This window comes from Sabethes cyaneus, chromosome 2 (genome assembly GCF_943734655.1).
Source record: "Sabethes cyaneus chromosome 2, idSabCyanKW18_F2, whole genome shotgun sequence".
Lineage (NCBI taxonomy): Eukaryota > Metazoa > Arthropoda > Insecta > Diptera > Culicidae > Sabethes > Sabethes cyaneus.
In genome coordinates, this window is record NC_071354.1 from 164,397,052 (window position 1) to 164,423,888 (window position 26,837).

The 26,837-nt window shown below is 41.9% G+C and overlaps 1 protein-coding gene across 4 annotated transcripts in view; it reads right to left on the bottom strand.

Moving 5' to 3' along the window:
* Positions 1 to 3,879: 3,879 nt before the first annotated feature.
* The window catches only part of LOC128734906 (mucin-17), a 44,129-nt gene continuing 21,171 nt past the window's right edge, over positions 3,880 to 26,837 (bottom strand). For 2 of the 4 annotated variants that reach the window (XM_053829306.1, XM_053829305.1), the window contains exons 2-5: positions 9,323 to 9,621; positions 5,748 to 9,246; positions 5,114 to 5,682; positions 3,880 to 5,047 (exon numbers count right to left, since the gene is read on the bottom strand). In XM_053829306.1, the coding sequence (XP_053685281.1) occupies positions 4,593 to 5,047; positions 5,114 to 5,682; positions 5,748 to 9,246; positions 9,323 to 9,572 (4,773 nt within the window). In that variant the 5' untranslated portion in view covers positions 9,573 to 9,621 and the 3' untranslated portion in view covers positions 3,880 to 4,592. Of the gene's footprint in view, positions 5,048 to 5,113; positions 5,683 to 5,747; positions 9,247 to 9,322; positions 9,622 to 15,398; positions 15,446 to 26,837 lie in introns of those variants that run through there. The other 2 variants (XM_053829307.1, XM_053829308.1) reach the window with 2 other exon arrangements.

Consider the following 26,837-nt stretch of genomic DNA (forward strand, 5'->3'; position numbering starts at 1 on the left):
ACAGGCATGGCAAAATTCCTGCATCTCATCGTTTTATAGAAACTCCGTGTGTCCGTGATGCAACTACCATCAACACGGGTATGAAATGGGGAAGCCAAATGAGGCAAGCGTCCAACATAACTCCAGCCATCCCAAGCCCCTACCTAGCGTCTCCACGTGGCCTTACCTGGTAATGGTCTATTGAGTAGCCAAGCTAGGAGGTACGATGCTGGGTTGTTCCCGGCTGTCTGATCTCAAAACTGCGGGTTCGGATGACGGCTGAGCCACACGACCTTGTTGGGAGGTAAGCTTAATATAAGTTATTTTAATTATTTGTTTCGGTTTAGCTCATGAAGCACTTCCTACTGTATAGTGAAAACGCTGGCCGAAAAAAATTTAAATAATGCTCATGGATACCAGAAGAAAAATTAAATTAATAATGGAAGCACTTATGAAAACTAACTCAAATGATGCAACTCTATTCCATTCGAAGGACTGCTGGTGAGATTGTTCTATTTTTGCCCATATATCTTCATATATTGTATACTAGCTGACCCGACAAACTTCGTATTGCCACAAATTAACCTGTGTTGTACATAAATCATGAATCTCGGATGATCTTTATCACTTCTCGAGTTTTGCAAGTCCCCCAGTGGGCGGCGCTTCCGACGGCGGGTCACCGGCAACACTCGCGACCGGCTCGTCCTGAATGATCTAGTGTTACTATAGATAGTTTTTGTGGTCTTGTTATTGATTAATGTTTTATGGAAGAGTCTCGAATTTCTCGAGTTGGATTAGTTTTTGAGTTTCGCCAAAATTTCTGTTTTATTTGTATGAGAGTCCATATCCCCCTACCACAGGGGTGAGAGGTCTCTAACTATCATAAAATAAATTCAAGACTCAAAAATCTCCTACATGCTAAATTTGGTTCCATTTGCTTGATTAGTACTCAAATTATAAGGAAATTTGTATTTCATTTGTATGGAAGCCCACCCTCTTAAAAGGGAAAGGGGTCGTAATACACCACAGAAAAAAAATTCTGCCATCTAAAACTCTCACATGCCAAATTTGGTTCCATTTACTTGATTAGTTCTAAAGTTATGAGCAAATTTGTATTTCGTTTGAATGGGAGCCCCCCCCCCCTCCTAAAAAGGTAAGAAGTCCTAATGATCCTAATCATCATGGGAAAAATGGTTGCCTCCAAAAACACCCACATGCCAAATGTTGTTCTATTTGCTTGATTAGTTCTCGAGTTAGGAGGAAATTTGTATTTCATTTGTACAGGAGCCCCCCCTCTTAGAGTGGGGAGGGGTCCTAATTCACCGTAGAAAATTTTCCTGCCCTCGAAAACCTTCACATGCCAAAGTTGGTTCCATTTGCTTGATTAGTTCTCGAGTTATGGGGAAATTTGTATTTCATTTGTATTGGAGCCCCCCCTCCTAATGTGGGAAGAGGTCCTAATTCATCACAGAAAATATTCTTGCCTCCAAAAACACCTACATGCCAAATTTGGTTCCATTTGCTGGATTAGTTCTCGAGTTATGAGGAAATTTGTATCTCGTTTGTACAGGACCCCCCCTCCTAAAGTGGGGAGGGGTCCCAATTCATCATTGAAAAAAAAATTGTCTCCAAAAACACACACATGCCAAATTTGGTTCAATTCGCTTGATTAGTTCTCGAGTTATGAGGAAATTTGTATTTCATTTGTACAGGAGCCCCTCCTCTTAAAGTGGGGAGGGGTCCTAATTCACCATAGAAAATTTTCTTGCTTTCGAAAACCTTCACATGCCAAATTTGGTTGCATTTGCTTGATTAGTTCTCGAGTTATGAGGAAATTTGTATGGAAGTCCCCCCTCTTAAAGGGGAGAGGAGTTATAATTCCTCTTATAAAGAGGGGAGGGGTCTCAATTCACCATAGAATAAATTCTTGTCACCAAAAAAAACACCCACATGCCAAATGTTGTTCTATTTGCTTGATTAGTTCTCGAGTTAGGAGGAAATTTGTATATCATTTGTACAGGAGCCCCCCCTCTTAGAGTGGGGAGGGGTCCTAATTCACCGTAGAAAATTTTCTTGCCCTCGAAAACCTTCACATGCCAAAGTTGGTTCCATTTGCTTGCTTAGTTCTCGAGTTATGAGGAAATTTGTATGGCAGCCCCCCCTCTTAAAGGAGAGAGGAGTTACAATTCCTCTTATAAAGAGGGAGGGGTCTCAATTTACCATAGAATAAATTCTTGTCACCGAAAACACCCACATGCCAAATTTGGTTCTATTTGCTTGATTAGTTCTCGAGTTATGAGGAAATTTGTATTTCATTTGTATAGGAGCCCCCCCTCCTAAAGTGGGGAGAGGTTCTTATTCATCATAGAAAACATTCTTGCCTCCAAAAACACCTACATGCCAAATTTGGTTCCATTTGCTGGATTAGCTCTCGAGTTATAAGGAAATTTGTATTTCGTTTGTATAGGAGCCCCCCCCTCTTAAAGTGGGGAGGGGTCCCAATTCATCATAGAAAAAAATTTTGTCTTCAAAAACACACACATGCCAAATTTGGTTCCATTTGCTTGATTAGTTCTCGAGTTATGAGGAAATTGGTATTTCATTTGTACAGGAGCCCCCCCTCTTAAAGTGAGGAGGGGTCCTAATTCAACATAGAAAATTTTCTTGCCCTCGAAAACCTTCATATGCCAAATTTGGTTCCATTTGCTTGATTAGTTCTCGAGTTATGAGGAAATTGGTATGGAAACCCCCCCTCTTAAAGGGGAGAGGAGTTATAATTCCCCTTATAAAGAGGGGAGGGGTCTCAAATTACCCTAGAATAAATTCTTGTCACCGAAAACACCCACATGCCAAATTTGGTTCTATTTGCTTAATTAGTTCTCGAATTATGCAGAAATTTGTGTTTCATTTGTATGGGAGCCCCCCCTCTTAGTGGGGGGAGGGGTCTCTAACCATCACTAAAACCTTTCCTGGCCCTAAAAACCTCTACATGCAAATTTTCACGCCGATTGGTTCAGTAGTTTTTGATTCTATAAGGAACACAAAACAGACAGACAGACAGACAGACAGACAGAAATCCTTCTTTATAGGTATAGATTTATATAACACATACATTGCTATATACCATCATTATAGTAAAGGGGAGCGAGCATCAGGGTATCGAATGAATCGGAGCCTGGATGAGGGATGTGGTAACCAGCCCAAGTCATAAGGTCGGAGAGGACTTTGACGCGCCCTTCTAGCGCACAAATCATCACGCAAGATAAGTTTGCTCGGCGAAGTTATGCATCTAGAAACCGGAGGTCTTATATTCCCGTAGAATCATGTAAGCGACATTGCTTAAAGATCCACCCAACCTGCACGAACAGCATTGACATGAATGTTGCTGGGTAGATAAATTCGATTCTGATGTAATTCTACTTGCATACAATGGGAAACTCTTGAGGTGATGGTGGCTACCCCCATACATACATCATACAATACAATGCAACTACCATCAACATAACAGTTGAAAATTCACAATCCAATTTTTACACCGACATATTTCCAATTTTGTCAGATTGTTATTTCTTACTAGTTGAGACAGTTGTTTGGATTTGGAAGTTCTCTAAAAATCCGATATTTAATCGATTATACCAAACGCTGAACTTCCCGAAAAACTGCGAACCTTAATACTCCTTTTGCTAAAAAATTGCAACTGTCTTAATTCAGCTAAGATTTACAATTAGTGACGTACAGTTCAATTTGTGACGACACGAAGTTTGCCGGATCGTAGTTAATTATAAAATTGCTATAATCCACGTAAAATATAGGCAAAATCAATAAAATTTCAAACGATTAATAACTGGTTTCGTTCAATTAAAGAAAAGAGCTTAGTTATATTAGAGTAATGATGAATTTATTACTTAACGTTGCTTACCACTCTACAAGCATAACTTATGTTTGAATCTAACTAAATGCTACTTTTCCAAGATACACGAGTAGTCCGTTAAGAGTTGCTTAGAGTTGTATGGCTTACAATAATTACACTGTTATACGTTTTCAATTTAAAAACTGTCAGACAATTAGCCAGTACAACATATTACGGATTCATTGTCATCATGTTGCCTCATCACTACGGCTAACTGCTTGCTTAGTGACCCTTAGAATGGCTAATGATCCTAATGAAAGTAGGTGGTAACTACAGAGACTATAGATTACAGAGGCGCCGAGACACTCACAATCTGCTAAGTTTTGAACGAAAGCGGAAAGTTACCTTTATTTATGATGGTACTCTCCGTTTTGTTACAAAATTGAGCGGATTTTGAGTGAGTTGAGTTATAGTCTCTGTAGTGGTAACACACGACGTACACGTGGAATACACACAATTTTTCAGCTATTCGTTTTTTTTTGTTTTTGTTTTAATATGAAACATACAGTCGATACACTAAAACACTCAAGCAAATGCCATTAAACTGTGGTTTATTTTTTCTATTTGAATTCGCATAGCGCCTAGTTATTAAATGTCTATTCTTCGATCATTCGCTTTTTAAATAGATCTTACCTGCTATCTCCATATTCCTAAATCCTACCTTATCCTTTATTCTTCAAGATTAAAAACATTGTGGCTAAACTTACGCTTTCGCAGGTGTCGATTCATTCCACGTTCGTGGTGGACTGAACTGACCGACCCGCTGGTGCTCGTCGACTGCCCGCACGGCAAAATGATACCGTTGGCCTTCCTGAAACTGTGTCAACGTCACGGCCATTGGCAGCAGCATGGCTTTGACGTCGCCCACGTGTCGCCACATATCCATCGACGGCGCAGCGCTCGTTTCCTGGTAAGCGTAAATCTGATAACTTACGATCGTGGCATGATTCTCGGAAAGATCATCCATGGTCCACGAAATGACTATGCCAGTTTCGATGTTGTTGATACGAATGGAAGGCCGTGGCGGCGCTTGCTTCCAGGATGGATTGTGCGCCTGAGCACCCGGTTGAGGAAGGGGCGCCGGGTGGGTAAAGCTGGTTGTAGAAACTGTAGTTTGCTGACGAATCGTTGCTCGCGATACTATTCGCCTGGGAGCTTCTGAAATTATAGTAAAATAGGTTTGTGAGGAAAAAGTTCGAAAGGAAAACGGTCTAAATGACTCACCAATTTGTCCATTTGGCATCCGCGGCTTATACATCTGTTGACTTGCAATGGTTCTTGGAAAACCGTTAGCGGCAGTACCCGGTCTCTGAATTAGCATTGGACGACTACCGACCGCATTTACCGTTCCATTAGCCATCGGTCGTTGTTGCAATGTAGCGCGTATCCGTTGCTGGTTGATTACCACCAGCGGAGGCATAGAACTATTTTGCCGTTGCACGTATTGCGTCTGCTGTCCATTGAGAATGGTAATCGGTGGTTTGGGAACAACGCTAGCTGTCGACGCTATAGGAACAACTGTATTTGCCGGTTTCGGCGTATCGTCCTCATCCGTTAGATCGATCAATGAATTATCTATAACAGGTGCCGGCGGTGTGGGTACGGCGCTGGCAGTCGCAGCAATCGTACGAATATTGGCAGATGGGACGGACGAAACCATCGACGGCGTCTGACGGTTGATTATTTGCATGGTAGCAGGAGTCCCTTTGGGCGGTTGTCCTACTTTTTTCATTACGATCGGTGGAACCCGAGCGGGAGATATACCTAATGGAGACGGTTCTGGAGTACGGGTACTGAAAATAACAAAACACAAAATGTAAGTTACATGTTTTTGTTAGTATATTTCTATAATACTCACAGTGGGGACCCTTGGGGTGACTGAGTCAAGGGACTTTGTGGTTGACTGCCTGGAGTTCCAGGCCCACTTGTACCGACAGCATTGGTTTGAACTTCTTGAATCTGCTGCCGTACCAATATTTCCTGCATTTGTCGCGTTTGCTGTTGCTGCTGAACCTGTTGAGTTATTGACAGCGGGGGACGCATCGGTGTAAACTTCTGCAGCGGTCGTTTCCTAGTAATTGGAGGTACTATCCCGGTAGGTGTCGAAGTAGTAGATGCAGTTGTACTAGGTTGTTGTTGTTGCTGTTGTTGAGGAGAACTAGTGTTCACCAAGTTAGTTTGTATTGCCGATACATTTTTGTTTGCTGCGTTCGGTGTTGCCGGGGACGAATTAATTGGTGAAATTTTAGTGATACCCGTCGGTAGCTGGTTTGGACGGTTTGTATTTGGTCCTGCGGGAGTTTTTGTGCGAATTACTACCGACGGAGCCCGACTCATTGGCGTACGACGATTTTGGATATTTACTTGGGGTGCATCACGATTAGGAGAACTTGCGGGAGTTGTAGTTTCTGCTTGTGAGCGAGTCGCTTTTGGAGAGCTGCTAATAGGTGTGGAATTGCCTGTTGAAGCTCGGTTTCCAGCAACAAAACGAGGCTGCGAAACTTGCAGACCGACTGCTCTGGTAATTTTCACAGGAGTTATGAAGTGTTGATTCTTCTTTTCTAAATCCTTAACCACTCTTTCATGAACCATTTCCAAATCTTTGAATTGCTTGTTCAGGTCATGGACCTTCTGGCGATAACCCTGCAACAGCACGTCTTGGCTGTCCAACTGAGTTCTCATTTCGGAAATAGCCGATTTAAAAGCAATTCCTTCCACTATCTTCTGCAGTACGAATTCTTCCAAATCTGTGCGGTCCATTTTTTCTAATGGCTTTTTGAATTTATCCAAGAAGTCCAACTTAATCGGTTTCTTTTCCTTCGAAGGCTCTGTCGGAGCCGGATCCAAAACTATTGTTATCGGTTCCATCGAATCCAGGGCTGATTTTTTCTCTACTTTTGGTACTTCTGGAACATCCTTAAGTTTTTCCGATTTACTATCTTCCTCCGATAGGCGCATTTTTTTTACGCAATCTGTTTTTTCTTCTTTTTCATCTGGTTTCCCTTCGGGACATGGACGCTTGCCGGTTATGGTTAGAGATGCATCTTTCTCATCCTTTACAGGACCATCTTCAGTAGTTTTCTGCTCGGTTTTCAATGACTGTTCCGCCTTTTCTGGCACCTCATCATCGTCATCAATCACCAACACCTCATCTTGCTCGGCAGTGCTACTAATCACAGGTTTTTGTTCGATATCTGTGGCAGATTCGGGCTTATCAGAAGCAGCGTCATCTGTAGCAACTTTTGTTTCTTCATCTAAAGTTGCTGTGCTGTCCTTGCTTTCTACTTGCATAAGACTTTTAATCTTTGCTGCAATATTCTCTTTAAAGCTAGAAACTGTTTCCTGCCCTGGAATGTTTTGCTTGTCGGAAGGAACTTGCTTCTCGCTTGCATCGTTAGACTCTTGATCTTGTTCATCACTATTCTCCTGCTTTTTCGAATCACTATCAACCGTTTGAGAAACCGTTTCGTTCTCTTTCGCCTCTTGGTCAATTTTCGGCGATTCTTCCTCAGATATTTCCTTTGTTTGCGTTTCGTTGGAATCGCTTACTTCAGCTTGATTCTCTAATTTTTCAGCTGCTGTAGACGTACTCAGAGTTGCTGTTTCTTTTTCCACTTCAACAACTTTTTCCACATCACTGCTTTTTTCTGAAACTTCAACTACATCCTTCAGTTTTTCATCACTTTCCTCTGCTTGTTCTGTGAGCTTGGCAAGCTCCACTTCCTTTTCCGATACACTCTCACTCGGTTCCTTCGCTTCTACACTTTCTCTTATGTCAACGGAACATTTTCGTTTGCTAGGAGGCGGTTTAACTGCAAGTTCTTCTTCGTCGATCTGAACACTGCTAGCCTCATTGTCCTCCGTTTCGTTATCCTCCGCATTCGCACTTACGTCATCTTCCAACAAACCAGTGTAGTCTGATTCCTCGAAATCTTCATCCTCCTCGGCCTGCGTTTGCTTTGCACTACCCGATTCGCTACTATGCTCATCCAGATCATCGTCTACATTGTCCTCGTCATCATCGTCGGGCTCCATTCGCTCGGGTTCTTCCATCATTTCTAGCAAATCTTCTTCATCTGCCGCTTGCAGAGCTTGCCGAGATGTTTCAACGGGCTGCTGCTCAACTGACTCGCTAGGCGGTTCAATTGTTTTTTCCTTTTCGCCTTCAGAAATATTGTTTTCTTCTGCTGACGGTTCATCCGATGTACACTTTGCTTCACTTTGATCCGCAGTTGGCATCTCCTCATCAGCTGATTCTTTGCTCTCAGAAACCTTTTCCGAATCTTGCTTCTCGGAAACGGTATCATCGGGAAATTTTATCAGGTCTGATAATTCTGGATCGACATCTTCCGAATTAGTCCCTTCAGCTGAAGTAGTTGCAGCGCTGTTTAACTTTATCAGATCCGACGTTTCATCCGACATATCATCATCCGCCCCTAGCAGTGTACTATCCTCTGTAGTTAGACTTTCTGTTTGTAATTTGCCCAAGACACTTTCCTCCGAAACCGATCCATTTGCTTCAGCAATGCAAGAATCATTTTCCGATGCCTTTGCTTGATCACTATTTCCAGTAACTTTATCATCTGGAAATTTAATCAGATCGTTTAATTCCGGCGAAGAACATGTTGAAATCGGTTCGTCTTCCGTCGCTACCCCCAGAAGACGTTTTGACACAACCGTCTCTTCCTCCATTTCAGGTACTGGCTCTTTGTTCTTTTCTATCACTGCAGACGGTTCAGACTGCTTTTCTTGCGTTACCACCTCCGACTGATCCTTCTCGTCCACAATCCTGACAGACTCGTCTACTGTCATATCGGCAATATCCACCGCGGCAGTGTTGAGGATACTTAAACAGCTTTCATCGACGGCTATTACACTATTATCGGTAATGGAAGCAGTGTCGTCCTCAGTCTTTTCATTACCTACCACACTATCTTCAATCTGTATTACTGAGTCCTGCATGGCCACATCATCTCCTTGAGCGTTTTGTTGTATTTCAGCTTCTTCCATCTCCGCATCTTCTAAGAGCAAATTTTCGTCTACCTCCGGTTCGTCTCCTACTTCGGTGTCTTCGCCATCCAGCAGGAGATTTTCGTCTATCTCTTCACCCACTTCGGCGGTAACTGCAGCAGACAGTTCTGTTAAGGTATCATCCTCTCCTACGGATGCAACGCTGTTTATAGATGAATTGTTCAACTGCTTTGTATCCGTATCTTCCAGTGAAAGCGTAACATCGGAAGGATCATCCTCTGGTAATCGATCGGGAACGGTTGCCTTTTCCAAAAGATCTGTACTGTCGGAAATGGAATCAACCAGTTCACCGTTTTGAGCGCCAACCTCTGCCGTCATGATGATATCTGAATAAAGATAGGCGAAATCAGTAACCCGCGGGTAATTTAATTATTTAAAGGAGCAAAACAAAGCTCAACTCACCTTCATCCTCCGTCTCACTATAGTTTAGTCGTTCCATTGAGTCTCCATCATGCAACTCTTTACTTTCATCTAAGTCCATAGACACCTCTGCACAGGTAGTCTTATCACTGATTCCATTTTGCTTTGCCTTAGCATCTAGCAGTGAATCCGGTAAATCGTGAGCTCCGTTGTCGTTCGAAACCGACGCAGTCGAGTTCAGCTTTTGCATCTCCAGCGCAACTGTACCAATAGGTTGGTTCACTTCCATCATTTTTAGCACTAAGCAGACAGGTCCTTACTTCACAGCTGCTTGAACATTGCTGAAAAAAAGTGGATTGAGGTTATGTGAGAAACGAATTTGCAAAATTTATTCGAGAAACATTGTGACGCTAGGATTTGGCCGTCACTTATCAAGCAGATCAAAAATCACCTAATCTTCAATAATGATAGTAAAAATTCATAGAAATATTCACATTTATTTGTAGGTAAATCTCATTCACGATTTTTTCGCTAGATGTTCACCTAAACATAACCAGCAACGTTACATTCGTGAGCCAGACGAGTCTATCAATAAAAGTTGATATACTTAAATTAAAACCGTATCACAATTATTTAGCTAAAAGTAAATAGTAGTAAAATCACACAATAAAAAGGACTAAATTTTGATGTTGATATTGAACTTTTGCCACTGCCACTACCACACTATCCACACCAAAAATCACAGTGAAAGACGCCTACACGCACACAAGTACACATGTTGACAATCTCGGGTGCTGCACTACAGGCGGCGGCGGTAGCGCCACTCGCCACGATGAAGTAGCATGGCTGCCTGCTGCGAACAATGGGAGTGACAGAGACGGTAGAAAGGTAAACTTCGCCCACTGCTTGTATGTGTTTGTTTTATTTTTACCTATATTTATTCAACGATCGTGTAGGGATAGAAAGGCATAAAAAAGCATATCTCAACATATCGGTCATTTATCGCAGCGAAAAAGCGCGAAAATGTATGGCAAAGTTTTGTGATGTTGCGTGACGTCGCGTGGTAAATTTTTTCACATTTAATGTGATGCATGCATATACAACTCTCTTAGTAACAGTCGGTTAACCAAAATTCGGTATTACTTAGTTATCCAAAACTATGTGTGAACTAGGTTTTTGCAGGAAGCTTGGGAAATATTTTTCTTCCTATGTTGCTCACTGAGCAGCATTCGATTTTATTCTTTGCGGACGCTTCCGTATGGTGTGCCATATATAGTGGTTAATCGCAAGGTGCAAAGTTATAGACCCCGCTTGGTCATGCATTGGGAACGTATAATCAGAATCACGCCATTCAATGTCAACAAGTGAGTTTTAGGGATATGAAATGGGAAACCCATCTGTGAAGGAGTACCTAACGTTAACACATAGTTCTGGTCATTACAAGCTCCTACTCAATGCCTCCACGTGACCGCGCCTAGAAATGCTTTAATTGAGTAGCTAAGCTAGGGGTGCGAGTTCCATATGCCTGATTTTACAATTCGGCGTCAGTTTTTCGGAGGCGCGTGGTTACTGGATGTGAACGGACCGAGTGTGAGTCAGTTTTTGCGGGATTAGCATAAAAAGCCCTCACTCGATCCGTTTACATTCCCAGCATATCAGTTGGGGCAGCTCGGATATCAATTCGAGAGGCTCTGCTTTGATGGAATCCTGGAGTATACCAACCTTGGTATTCTCAACATTGGCAATTGTCCATTTTTCATACGAGCAGGTAGAGAGGGAGTTGTTAGATATAACTGCTTATGAGCTGGCACAATGGCATGTGTCAAACGAGACACCAATACCTGGTCATTGTTTTGTATATTTTGATCATTTGAGTGTCTCCTTGAACGCTGCAACAGTTCGCAATCCGAAATTGAAATGGAACTTATCAAAATGGGCCCGGACAAGATGGTCAGCTGTTTGCATTGCTTGATTGTCAAGATTTGGGAAATGAACGGCTACCGTAGGCTAACGGCAAAGACGTGGTCATCCGCCCGTAATAGAAGAAAGGCGATAAGTTGGATTGTGAGAAATATCGAGCAAGTGGTTTCCCAAGCCATCTTCCATCGACTGTAGTCAATAGCCAATAGATTCGTGGAAAGTGATCAGGCCGGCCTCACGGAGGTTCGGTCTATCATAGGACGAAATCTTCGTGGATTGCGTTGCGTTGAGTTCAGCGTTGCATATGATAGCATAACCCAACAAAAACTATGGAAAATCCTGATTAAAAACGAGTTTCCAGAGAAGCTTGCTAGACTTATGATGGTTACGATGAATGGAATCCGGTGCTGTGTGAGAATTTTGGGTGGATTGTTGAACCCATGCGAAAATGCCCTATTTAACACTGCCCTATTTGACACTGCGCTTGAAGGTGATATAAGGCGAACGGTGATCAATATGCGGGCATGATTTTCAATAAAGACATATTAGGTCGTATGAATAAAAAAGTTAGAGCAAATGCTCCCATAAGATTTCACAGGAAAAGCAAAGCAAACTGTTTTATTCATACGGCCTATTATCTGCTTTTCGGACGACGTGGATACTGTCGCTAGTACATTTGAGGCGTTGGAAGATCAGTATACCAGACTCTACAGAGTTCGCTTAGGCAGTACTGTGGTAATCGACGGGGATGAATTTGAGGTAGTCGATGAGTTCGTGTACCTTGGCACACTTGCAATAAGGGACAACAATACCAGCCAGTGTTACCAGGTCGATTGCCCATTTTCCCGCTGCCCAGAGGTTGATTTCCCGCTGAAATCCCGCTGTCTAGAGTCTATTTCCCGCTAGAAATCCCGCTAGAAATCCCGCTGAACCAAAAGTCATATTATTCCTTCGTTTCTGGTGCAGAATATTCATTTCAGTAAGGCTTGCATTTGAAATCAAGATGATCTGCTGAAATTGAGAGGTTGCAATTAAATGAACATTATGCAAATTTGCTGCATTCATGTTGACGAAGCTTCAGGAAACAGAAAAAGAAGTATCTTGTTATCCCTCATATAATGACAATTTACTACGACATTTCGCAAGAATAATCTTATCTTTAATCTTATCTTTCCTTAATCTTATAATTAAGGAGTCTAAGAACACATGCGAAAATTTCGAAAAAAGCTTTAGCACAAATTCTCTTTCTGTGTCTAGCTATGATAAAAATAATGCAAAATTTCAGCAAAGCTGGCAAATGGTTATGGTTTTTGGTGACAAAAGAAGATATGTTTCAATCTTTATAAGCAGCCCAAATTCAAAAATATCTGAAAAGCGCATCGGCTCTTTGTTCTCGCTGATATTTTGTTTTAGCAAAAATGTACCGATTTGTCTTTTAGACTCAGGGTTTATCGGCTCATCAGCAGATTTTTTTTGGTTTTGTTATCATACAAATGCTGCGGTATATAGCAAATTATGATGTATATAGATACATAAGTTGTTTGTGTTGTTTTGTTTGCAATTCATGAATCAGTTGGATTTTGCCATTGGCAACGAATTAGTTTGTGGAAAAATTAGGAATACGCAAAACGGATTGGTTTGGTGGTCTTCTTGTTCAGTAAGTTCTAATGAGTATTTGTCAGAACTGATCCCATTCTAGGCAAAAACCACGGAGTTTTCTAATCAGCAGGATATACTGAACCATCTGCCAATGCATGAGCAGACATTAGACTGTCAATAAACGAAGTTTTTTGCTGTCAACCTCTCTGTCAGCACTCTTGCCTACCAAATATCGCTAAATCGCGATCCCGCTAAAATCCCGCTGAGTTATTTAAGAAAACCGCTAGATTCCCGCTAGCCGCCGTTTGGTTATTAAGTCCCGCTATCCGGCTTGAAATCCCGCTAAGTCTAGCGGGAAAACCGCTGATCTGGCATCGCTGATACCAGCCGTGAGATTGAAAGGCTTCAATAGATAATTTCAGGGATTTGGGAGGAGGAGAAACTACCGGCGGAGTGAATGGAAGGTGTAAATTGTCCCATTTACAAAAAAGGTCAACGGCTAGATTTCTGAAATTATCACGGAATCGTCAACGCCGCCTACAAGGTGCTCTCCCCGATTTTGTTGCGTCGTCTATCCCCAATAGCAAGAGAATGCGTAGGGCAGTATCAGGCGGGCTTTATTGGGGCCCGTGCTACTACGGATCAAATTTTTGCTCCACAAATGTCGTACAACGTACCTACGTATCATATTTTCGTGGATCTCAGAGCAGCATACGATACAGTTGAACGAAAACAGCTATGGCAGATAATGCACGAGTACGGTTTTCCGGACAAACTGACGCGGCTGATCGAAGCTACTCTGGAGCGAGTGATGTGCCACCCTACGTGCGCGTTTCAGGGACACTCTCGAGTTCTTTCGAATCGCGCATAGGGTTGCGGTAAGGGGATGGACTGTCGTGTATGTTATTCAATATCGCTATTGAAGGTGTGACCCGGCGAGCGGGCATCGAAACGAGAGGAACGATCTTCAGCAAGAGTAGCCAACTCGTAGCTTTTGCAGACGACTTCGACATTATTACTAGAAACCTTGGGGCGGCGGAGGTAATCTACGCCAGACTAAAAACGGAGGCTAGGAGGAGAGGGTTACAAATTAATGGGTCGAAAACCAAATAGGAAGAGGCTCCAGGGAAAGCAACGTTTACCTCTCACAGATAGTGACTATTGACGGCTATGAACTGGAAGTGGTTGATGAGTTCGAATGCGTGTGTCGAGATGCTCAACGAATTGGCGACGAGTAGCCCAGGACCAAGTACAATGGAGAGCAATTATTATTACTGGCAAGAATTAGAACTAAAAAGGAATGAAAATTTTGAATGACATACTGTAAATTAAACGTTAACAAATTTATTATCGTCACCATCTCGCATAAAAAGAGGACCTATTTGGAATCAATTCGTTACATTTAATAGCAACATATTCGTCAAACACCAACGCCCACTTTAGTACGCTAAAACGCGCGGAGGGATGCGATTAAAATGTATTCCAGCGCTTCGAAGATGGTGAAAGCAAATAAGAAACAACACGAATAACGATCAAAACAGCCATCCAAGTGGCGAGTGAATAGAGAACAAATTTTCGCATATGAGTTCGACAAGCATCGGCATTGATTAATAAATAAAACATTGACATTTTTAAATACGCCTCTGAACAACAAAAATTACCAAAATTTAAAGAATATCCACGAATTTCAAGAATTTCAAGAATCAAGAATATATAAAAGTCTGTCGTTGCCGGTTTATTACAAGACTACATGCAACAAATAAAAATAATACCTGAAATCAATAGCAATTAAAATCGCACAAAGAAACATTGTTGAAAAGCGTGCACTTGCATGCGTTGCCACGGTAACGTGATTTTGCCTTTCGTGTGCAACAAAAAATGAATGCTAAAATCCCCATGGCCAATTCGATACGATACGTTTTGCTGTATGCGCCGATGATCCTGCCAACAAGTTTCATCTTCAGCAAGCATTACCCCTCGCGCTGAACTACAACGTGGAGATAGAGTACTCTCAAGTTTTCATAGTTTATTTACTTCTTTAACGCCTCCCATTTGATCTCGAGATATGCTACTGGTTTAACAAGCCAGTCATCCCATGTTCGAATCTCGACTGGAAGTCACTGTTAGAAGTTATTGGATCGTAGCGAGGCAATTGTCCTCGTCCTATAGCCAAACAGCGGGCTTCGAAGTCTGTCGAATGAAAATATGTCAGGTTCCGAAAACGGAATGTAGCACCTAAGCTTTACTTTATTATGTTTTTTAATATAAAAGCTGTGATAAATGTTTATTATAACCACATGCAATAGCCATCAAAGTTTAATCACCCCTATTGAATCCAAAGGAGCGTCTACATATTACGAAACAAGATTCAAAAATCATCGCCCTTCCGTTCCCGTTATGTAACGCGATTCTGGATGGATGCTGTTATGTATTGTAACACATCGTTGAATATTCTTCCTCCCCTAAGCGAGACGTGTAAAATGTGAACAATCCCCAACGAAACAATCGTCCTACGAGCGGCACATTCCGCTACAACCAAGTGAAGTGTAGCTAGCGAACAGAGATAATCAGAAATAATTCACACAAAGTTTTCTCTTACCTCTGTTCACAGCAGATCTTGAACGGGGCACAAGCGTAGAAACGAAATACTACACGTCTCACTGCTAGCAGCACTGCACAAACACTAACAAGCCGTGTGTGCAGCACGGCTTCCATACCCAACCTAACCTCGTTTGCAAGGTTCGTGTCTGCAGCCGAACAAAGCCGAACAGAGCCGATCGGAAAAAGTTAGTGAATTGTTGTTAAAACTTCATTAATAGTTAGTAAATTCATTAAATACATGTTAATAGGATATAAATCAATCATTCAACATAGCAATTAGCAAAATATAAGAAAATATAATTATTTAACCTAAAAATTGTTCTCGAAGACTCTTCTCCAGTAACAGCAGAAAACAACACTTTATTTACATCACCTTCAACTGTACCAGCTCCGGTAGCGTAAATCAACCTCCTACTAAAAGAAATGTAGCGCCCGTAGTGTGCAACACATCGAAAGCAAAAAAAAATTGTACGTCTGTAGATAAAATTGTACAGCTAAAAAGCACTTCGCTGCGGGTTATATTATATATATATTTTTTTAATAACAAGCTGAAACTTATCTCAATGAAATTCCTACAGTACACAAAAATGTTATTAAATGATTTGGTATTCTCGCTTCCAGATTAAAACACCCAAGAGAGTTCACAAATTTAGTTTGTGATTTCGGATGAAATTTTATTTAATAAAAATTATAATATCCAACGCAAATAAAACAAGTGCATAGTGTGGCACAATGTGAAAAATCAATATCGCTACGGGAAGAAACAAGATGGCTGCCGTTCCAATTTTTGTGCTCTTCTGCAATCACCTACTTGCTGCGTTTCGCAACAAGCACATTATCCACAAGTTTGAAACTTTAATTAATGTAGCGGTACATCCCAGAATAAGCATAAAATGAATCGGTTTCGATCTATGCACATATCACTGACCGATCTTCCCTTACCATCATCCGTCTTAAACTGCAGGCAAACATTATACGTTTCCCTTCATGCACTCCGTCGACGGAAATTCGCCAGTATTAGTTGAGGCCGTATCGCACTGCTATGTCGTGATCTACACTCTGTAGCATACAGAAACAGTCACTAGGCCAGGGCACGTGCGATACGAAGAAGGAAAGGTCATCATTTCGTCTGACTGTATCGTTCAACTGAATGAATCCTGTCGTTCAAGTCAAGTACTATCATAGATGACTACGTAGTACCTTCATGTTATCGTTCTATTTAAAAAAAGAAGAATCTCCAAGTTCAGAGTTAATTAAATATTTTACGTGGTATCTCCCATGCGTTCAAAATGATATCCTCACAGTTAGCATACATGTAATAAACTTAATTAAGATGTTGAAAAACTAACATTTCCATACACTGTTTCTAGTAACGATGAGCCTTGGTAAATGTGAGAATTCAACAATTTTATGTCAGCATTTCATTCATCGCCATCCGTTATTGTTTAATTTTTCGTTGAACAATACTGCATGCCACAATGAAATTGAAGCCCAACAGCATGCTTAAATTTCTGGAAGAATAAATTCTAGCCTTTATTGATCGATAAAATACAACACGCTCCCAGAGTACAATCTCACTAATACTACAAAAACATCCGAGACAGATACCGCTATCTGCTCGTCACACGACATTTAGGTTATCTGAAAGAGGTTCTTCTATGCCATCATTACGAAAATCTATCTAACAATTTACAATTATTTAAAAGCAGATCCTGTTATTCACATAAATCAAATATTATTTAAATTACTATATAAAACACTCAAAAGGTCGAACTTAAGTTTGCTACGAAAACATGCTTTATTGTAAAGAACCTTCCAACGTTTTATTTATAATATTTATTCAAAATTATTTCTGATAAAGAACATAAAAAAGAAAAGGAAATTCATTTTTCGCTGGGTGGACACCAAGTGCCCCAGTGCTGCCCACACTACCAAGCGATCTTAAATAGGAAGTTGCTAATGTGAATAATGTATCATTTTAAGCACAACCAGCCGACTCATGAATATTAGATATTAAAGTTAAGTAAATTATATACTATATATTAGGTCATTCCTATAGAAACTGTAGAAATCCTATAGAAAGAAATCACTTTAAGTTCATTAATCAACTCTGCCACATGCCAGCAACGTTGTGTGTGCTAAGTGCTACTCCGCTGCAACAATCGCGAATCGAACAAATTTTCTTTAATGTTGCATCGGTACATGAACTCAATTCTTACTAACGTGGGATACATGACGAAAGCGCCAGCATGAAATACTGCAACAATCCGGTAGGTTGCTACTTTACTGGAATTCTGCATAGTTAGCTATGAAAATGTCCTATTGAATAAATAATCTTTTGAAAAATGCTAAATCTGCATCAACTAGGTATATTATTTTGAGCTAAAAGTCTAGTGAACTATTTCTCTAGCTTAATCATTACAATCCAAAAGCATTCAGATATTTTCAGATATTTAGATATTTTTCAAAGGATTGAACAGTAAGATAACCTAAAAAATATTATTGGAAATTAATTTCAACCTATTCGGATGACAGACAAAAAGCAATCAAACTTTATATCTAACACTGTGCGACATGTGAGCCACTCTTGCGGTAAGGGTTCAGCTTTGATACAAGCAATGCAACAAAGATGTGACAACACTGTGTCGCGGAGTTCTGTAACACTCATGTCATGCAGGATTTTTTTCAATGCAAATGTGTACAATATAAAATTAAATGTTACGCTGTATGAACAAGACATTTTTAACACATCTGCTTTCTTCGATATTTGGAACAAATGGCTGACTCGTCGATAGAAAAACTGGGCTCAGTGAATAGCACAAATGATAGGATCATCACTCGTGCATTTAATGGTTGCGGTGTTGCGGAGTATGACACTAAATTTACCTAGGAATAATTTTAGTTCCTTGCTATCTCGCTATCTCTCAGGATCAAATCCTTTGAGAAGAGAATATTTAATGATCGATAATTCTAGTGTTTCAAGCACGCAAAAATTTGATGAGTCATTCCACTTTAAAACCTTGTGATGAACATAACAAATCGATGCGTCCACCGAAATATGCTACACTGAAAACAATTTGTGACTATCTATCGCCCTACAAGACTGAAGTTTTCTTATCTCTCCAGTCTATTTGTTGAAATTAACGGATCCCCGCCAACTCTGCAATTTGTAAAGAAAAAAAATATTAGGAGCCATCTTGCTGGAAACTCGGGTTGGAAATCAACATGTTGCAAGAACTAAACTAAACGATGTATCGGTAAGCAGTCGTGGGGCACCACGCTCACAACAGCGCAGCAGCAGGAAAAAGCGAATCAAAACAAAGCAGAGCTGAAGCCTCGGTGTTACACTATGTCTGTGGAACCTAGGCATCTGTTTTTATTCGACAGACTTCGCAGTTAACTGTTAGTGACAGGTCACTTGCAGTTGTAGTGCGAATCGTGGCACTCTAACCTCACCCTAGCACCCACTCCACTCATCACATCACACTCAAACACACTCTTTCGCCTAGTTCTGCATCTATTTTCGTTCCGAAATTTCCACTGGAAGAGAAACATAGCCGTTTCCATTATTTGGATCTTTATCAGCGACCCGCTGATATAGGATAGGCGTACAGTTTCGATGGTTGAAAAGATTACAAGAGGCGTTGCTGATATTTTGCAGGAGGTTGCGTGAGAAAACATGAGACCCATTGCGTATTCTCATTGATGGTCGGTTTTTTTTTTTGAACATGACCAGCATACGCTCCCTACTAGGTGCGAACATCGAGTCGTATCATCACCTGATAGCTGTACTTGTGCGCTCAAAACTACCTACGGTATACACGACGCGACAAAGTCGTCCTCCTCGGTTAAATATTCCACAATCAGACTCATAGGTTACCGAGATCTTCGTCCGTGTGTCTACCGGATAAAGCTCTACGCTTGACCGTCAATGCACCCGCAATGGAGAACTGAGTTGAGAGACTGGCCAAAGTAATTCAGTAGCTCGCGAGTACTTGTCATCATTAAACCAGCGACACACAGTGAGTGTCGTTGGTTTAATGAGGCGAGTTATTGAGTGATATGGCCATTCTCTGGTTGAGTCTCTCTAACCCGCAACCTTGGTCAATGTTACAAATCGAGCAAGAAATCAACGATGCCTACTCATGCTATCGTCTTTCTGCATAGCCCACTCACGAGTCATACAACTCGTAAGCAACCAGCTACCCGTGAGGGCTAGTGGCGGATTGGGTTTTAGATTTTGCATTACTTTTTTTCCTCACCTTCGTCGTCGATTCTACTCACGGGCAGAAGTGGAAGTCCTCACGAGTGATCGGTACAGTGGACCCCCGTTCGTTTGAACGATTCCTCATGCAAACTAACGGGGTTAGTTTTTAATTTGAACAACTGGCAACTCTACATATGCTGGAACTTGTGTGATCTGGTCGCCCTACTCTTTGTTATTGTTTTGGTGGTTTGATTCAGTTGGAAGTTGGAAGCAGCGAATATTTCATTCTCCGATCGGATTTCTATCATAATCGTTGGGAAAACGCAATGTGAAACAGATTAAACACGCTAGATCAGGACAAACAAATCGCGTTTATGCGCATTGTCTGCATAAGCAAATGATGTCATGTTGAGAATGACATTTGAACCATTTTTAATTTGCACGTTGTGCAAACCAACGGGGTGCAAATTAAAAAGTGTTCAGATTAAAAGCGGTCAAACGAACGGGGGTCCACGGTATCAGCAGTTCGGGCTGTAATGACGAGTGAGAGCGACGACCGTCGCTGTTACCTAAATACACACTCGCAAAACTCGTCGCGTGAAAGTCCGTAAGAGATCCTTATGCCGGCGTGTTCGTTAGAACGAGTACGCATGTGTGAGAAATTTAGACCACACGGGTGTGACCTTCGCAATGACTGGTTTAAAAAAAACTATTTAAGCATTGACACGAGGAAGAATTTGACCAAGAATCGACAAGCGCGGAACGACTTGGCCATGATCTTGAAAAGGAAAAAACGCTAGGAGGAGGATAGATATCGTGTAAAGTTAGAACAACTATGTCGGCTGACACTCGCAAGTTCTATGAGAAGAGGAATCCATCTGGTAAACGATTCACACCGGAGTCTGATATATGTAGAGACCTAGTGACGAAGAGAGAAACCTTATCACAAATGAGCACGAGGTGATCGACAAGTGGATGCAACTGTAGTACCTACAGATAGTAGTTCATATGCCTCCGCTACTCTGCGCTGTCCGTTTATACTTCGCCAAAAAATAGTCCTTTCGTCCAAATACGGCAACTGCAGGTACCTATATCTTTCATAACTAAAGTTACAGTCTTAAGTTCGTCGAGGACTATCGGTCTGATTAGCGTTTTGTACATCGTCAGCTATTTGCGGTGCGCATGCTACTTGATCGAAGCGTCTTGCGGAGGGAAAAGTAGGCGCGACTTCCAGCTTGAATGCGCCGTAGAATCTCCTTACTAGTATTGTCGGCGATGCCGATGACATATAATCCCAAATACTAACGCGAAACTAGCAGTCATTATTTTTCGTCTAAAAGCCCAATTTCGGAAGCAGTTTTTGGACTCAAAAGCAGGGTTCTGTTTATAAAAATGTAAATACTCCATTCTTCTTGCCAATCTGAACCCAGCGAATACATTTTCATGAACAGAATTTTTGTTTCAAACAAAAGAACTGCTTTTGAAATTGGCAGAATTAATGACGACTGATTTCACCTTAAGCTTATCAACCATTTCCAGTTTATCGCCGTCAATAGTCACTGTCCGTGGGAGGTAAACGCAGCTTTATCTGGAGCCTCTTCCTATCATATACAGTGGAATCTCGAATTTGGCATGGTTCGATTTTGGCATGTCTCGATTTCGGCAACAAAAATATCCGTTTATCTTACAAAAATATGCTTAAATATCAATCAGTTTCCGCGTACATGCTTTAAAAGACGCGAAAATGATGAAAAAAAGTTTGCTGTTATAGAATGTTTTGAACAATATTTTTATTGTCGTAGGATTACGTCTTACCGCAGGTGGCCAAAAACTTACTTTCACCGGACGGATAGCTCTTGGTGGACTTTTCAAACATAAAATGATTGCAATCGTTGATTAAGGATTAAGGACATAACACTCGTTTTCCATTCTTCGTACCGATTAAGACGTCATTTCAAATTTGGGCTTAGTTGGGAATGTGTCCGTTTTGGTCAAAGTGGCGCTTTTTGACGAAAGAAAGGGAATTCCCCATAAAAAATACTTGCTACTTCGAGGGATTCTTCTTCTTCTTCAGCAGCATAGAGCCGGGATGGCTCGTGCTGTTTCGCGTACTCGTCTCTATTCAACTCGGTCTTGGGCCACTCGTCGCCAATTTCCTAGTCGTCTCAGAAGTCGCAAATCGCTTTCGACCTGGTCGAGCCATCGTGCACGTTGGGCCCCCCTGTTCTTGGTGCCGGTGGGTTTGTTGAAGAAGACCAGGCTACTGGTAAAAATCGTGCCTCGTTTCGATGCCCGCTCGTCGGATCACCCCCTCAAGAGCGATGTTGAACAGCATGCAGGATAGACCGTCACCTTGTCTCAACCCTCGTCGCGTCTCGAAGGGACTCGAGAGTGTCCCAGAGATGCGTACGAAACACATCACTCGATCCAATGTAGCTCTGATCAGTCGCGTCAGTTTGTCCGGAAAACCGTATTCGTGCATTATCTGCCATAGCTTGTCTCGATCGACTGTATCGTATGCTGCTTTGAAATCAATAAAGATGTGATGCGTGGGCACGTTGTACTCCCGACATTTCTGCAAGATCTGTCGGATAGTAAAAATTTGGTCCGTAGTTGCGCGAGCACCCATGAAACCCGCCTGATAATTCCCTACGAAAACTTGTGCTATCGGTGACAGCTGGCGTAACAGGATCTGGGAGAGTACCTTGTAGGCGGCGTTTACCGGCGTAATACCACGATAGTTGCAGCAGTCTAGCCGATCACTCTTTTTGTAGATGGGACAAACCACTCCTTCCATCTATTCCTCCGGTAGCTTTTCCTCCTCCCAAATCCTCGAAATAACCCAGTGTAGAGCCTTTGCTAGCGTTTCTCCGCCATGTTTATAAAGCTCTGCCGGTAGGCGGTCCTTCCCAGCGGCTTTATTGGTCTTCAGCAGCCTGATTTCTCGTTTGACTTCTTGGAGATCAGGTGCTAGGACATCACCATCTTCCATGGGCGCTCCCAGGTTAATTTCCGTTCCGCCTCCTTCTGCGACTTCGCCATTGAGGTGTTCATCGAAGAACTGCTTCCACCTGTCGACCACCTCGCGCTCGTTTGTAATTAGATTCCCTCCCTCGTCCCTACACATGCCAGGTTTCGGTGTGTAACCCTTCCGAATTTGGTTCAACTTCTCATAAAACTTGCGCATGTCATTAGCTCGGAATAGTTGCTCTGATTCTTCATGATCTCTGTCCTCCTTTTGGCGCTTTTTTCTCCTCAGGATCGTGGTCAACTGGTTCCTAGCTCGTCGGTACTTGGCCAGGTTCTCTCTAGTGGCAATACTCAGATAATTTTTCCAAGCATTTTTTTTCTCCTCCACCGCTTGTTGGCATTCCCCATCAAACCAATCATTTTGTGTACTCCGAGGCTCAATACCTAGTGCCGCGGTCGCGGCCTCTCCGATGGCCGAGCGTATTCTGCCCCAACCGTCTTCGAGGTTTGAAGCACCTAACTCCTCGGAAGAAGGCAGTGCCTCATTCAGTACTCGCTCATAGTTCTCGGCAGCTTGTGGGTTATCTAGCTGCATGATGTTCAGCCGAGGAGGGCGGCTTTGACGTGTCCGGTATACGGTGGACAGCTTTGAGCGCACATGTACTGCTACTAGGTAATGGTCAGAATCAATATCCGCACCCCGACGGGAGCGTACGTTCGTGATGTTAGAGAAGAACCGGCCCTCTATGAGAACGTGGTCAATTTGGTTCATTGTACGTTGGTCAGGTGATCTCCAGGTGGTTTTGTGGATATCCTTGCGCGGGAAAAAGGTGCTTCGGATCACCAGGCCTCGGGAAGCTGCGAAGTTTATACATCGTTGGCCGTTATCGTTTGTGTCGGTGTGCAGGCTATGGGGTCTTACCACCGGTCTATACATTTCTTCCCTTCTCATCGTCGGGTCTACCTTCGTGCGGGCAGTGCACGTTAATGATGCTATAATTGAAGAAACGGCCCTTTATCCTCAATACACACATTCTCTCGTTGATCGCCTTCCAATCTATCACGCGATCCTGCATTCCGCCCAGCACTACAAAGTCCGTTCCCAATTCGTTGGTAGCGCCACCGCTCTGGTAAAACTGGGCCTTTCCGCCACGGATCTTCCAGACCTTCTCTCCTTCGCGACAGATTTACTTCGAGGGATACTCCTGTTGTTATTTGATATTTAGGAATGTTGATCATAGATGGTACTATTGTTCAGGCTAAATATGAGGTACGATAATTTTTGTAGATTTTTCTTCCAAGAGTTACGTCTGTTTATCTGTGTTAAGGTGATATGGTACTGAATCCCAACATGGCCGGAAAAATGGCATCCTTGTGAGGACATAGGATATAAGATGTCCGGCCATGTTGGATTCAGTACCGTTTCACCTTAATAACATTTACTCAATTTCTAACGCATATACATTCAATTTTTTTATATCAAAAAAGGGTCTCGATTTTGGCACGGTTTCAATTTTAGCAACACAGGCGACACGCATTTGATTCCAAATTCGAAATCCCACTGTATTTGGTTCTTAACGCATTGATATGTAACCCAATCCTCCTAGCAAGGTAGCTTTAATCAGCCGCAATCAATTTGTCAGGAAAATCGTCCTCGTGCATTATTTGTCATAGCTGTTCGCGCTCGACGGTATCGTATACTGCCCTAAAATCCACGAAAATATGATGCGTGGGCACGTTGCAGTCCTGACATTTCTGGAGGATATGTAAGGGAGAGTAAAACTTTGAGTCGTAGTAGCTTCTTGCCTACTTAGTTAGCTTGCCATTCTAAGACAAATACTGATGAACAGTTTCTCCAATTAACTTGGTTGTGGGCTACTACTTTTCAATTCCTCGGACATCGTGTTCTCTCCACCAGATCTCGTTTCAGCTGGTCTAACCATCTTGCTCGTTGCGCCTCTGGTCGTCTTGCTTCTACCGGATTCGAGGCAAACACCATCTTTGCCCGTTGTCCGGCATTCTTACAACATGTCCTGCCCATCGTATCCGTCCAGCTTTAGCCATCATTTGACCACTGGGTTCGCTATAGAGCTGTGCGACTTCATGGTTTATTCTCTGCCTCCATACTTCTTTCTCCTATATGCCGCCGAAGATCGCTCTTAGCATTCGTCTTTCGAAAACTTCGAGCATTCGCAGGTCCTCCTCGAGCCTTGTCCATATTTCATTCCCTTTGAGAACAACCTGTCTAATGAGCGTTTTGTACAGGGTACAGTTTGTACGGGGGCTTAGGCTGCTCGACCGCAATTGCTTGTGAAGCCCGTTCCTTCCAGACTTCCGCTGGTAATACGCCTCACGGCTAATCTCACGGCTCATAAACAGTGAAATCTGTTCTCTTCAAGAACGCACCAACATCAGGAATAGAAGGGACCAACATGCTAGATGACTCGACCAGGTTAAAGGCAACTTGCGTGTGTCAAAACGTCAGCGAATTGGAGACGGGTAACCCAGGATCGAGTACAGTAAAGACAAGTTCAAGATACAACACGAACCATCACAGTTCTATGCTGCTAGAGGGCAAAGAGGATAACATGTAATTGATATGCAAACGCAGCGAGCGTAGATGTGATGTGAGAAAAGATTTGTCACATGAAGGTCACCTTTCTGTATGAATGGAATATTCTGGATTTGGCATTGGCTAAAGAAGGTCTATGATGAACTCGTCTTGTTGCTAGTTGTTCCTCATCGATCTAAGTTGCTTTCGTTGCTGGGAAGACATCCGTACAATCTATACATTTGATTCTGTAACGTCATGCGTTTGGCTGGAAGAATGGAGATCGACCATTATTCGCATAGCCAAGGTTATGTCCAACTTCTAAGTCTATGTCCAATGTTCTAGTTGAAGTCCAATTTTAAGCCCAAGTCCAAGCCTAACCCCAAACCCAAATTTAAGCCTATGCCCAATCCTATTCAAAAGTCCAAGTTCAAACCTGCTTCAACTAGCATCAAACTCCCACTTGTTTTACGATCTCGACGATACGTGTTTAAAAAATACACTGGGTATTAATTCTTGTCATATAATAAACATTTAAATTAATCATTTATTTAATAACTTAATCAATTAATAATTCAATTGAGTCAACAAGCTTTGCTTTCTTCATGTTGCAAATAACTAGAATTTACATGGCTTAGTTTACTAATATTTATTAAAAGTAAACCAGTAAGTTTCTTTGTGGCAAGAAAATACTTTCCAATCGCCCATCAAAACCCAGGATTGAGGAATTGTAGTGTAGCTGATAAGCAACAATAAAAATTATCTAACAGTAAGAGAACTAGAAAAGAATGATATTTTCTGAATGGGATACTGTAAATTAAACGTAAATATGTTTATGGCGTCAATCCCGGTGTAGTGGTTAGCATTCACGCCGAGGACCCGGATTCAATTCTCAACCCCGCAGAAGTTACGAATGACCCAAGCTGTTAGTGACTATAATGGATGGTTGGAAATCTCGCTTTACTGCAATGAAATACGGAATGTGAAATAGAGGACAAAGTGTAGATCTTCTAAACACACAAATAAACGTTCCAAAATTTATTAAATAAATTGGTGCGCTACCTGCTCTAGAACAGTTAATACAGTTACTAGTTACAGTCTACTAATGGGAACGGAATTCGTCAGTAGAATCAATATATATAGAATGCCAGTGTCGCTGTTTTTCTACAGGACTCATTGTGGTAAACATGATGCTAACAATCTGTATCAAGTCTGTGAATCGGGAACTTCATTGTCAAAGTTGCTTATTGTTATTTATCTGTTCTTTATCAGTGCGCTGGTTGGTGCTGTCATCAGTGCGCTCATCGCTGTGTTTTCATGCTAGTGAAATGTTTTTAAACGCTCATTTTCTTTTCGTCCGGATGAATTGAATCCCTCAACTGAGTCTTTTTGCACCGATTTTTTCAGAAATTTGAAGCAAGCGAAGTTTACAATCACATTACTTGGCAGCCATATTCGAAATTTTAAACTGTTTGTCAAATTTTGACAATGAGATTCCCCTTTTGCTGAATCTCAGGCACACACATATGCAAGTATAATGTAAATACATTATCTGAATATGTATGATGTTTGCCACGCGCACTGCAGCGCAATGCAATGTTGTGTGAGTCATCAAAGCAATCAAAGCCCGTTTTGTCAGCGACACGAGCGACATGTATCGGGAGCATTACCACATACTTTCAATATGGCGGTTCGGGTTTTTACACACC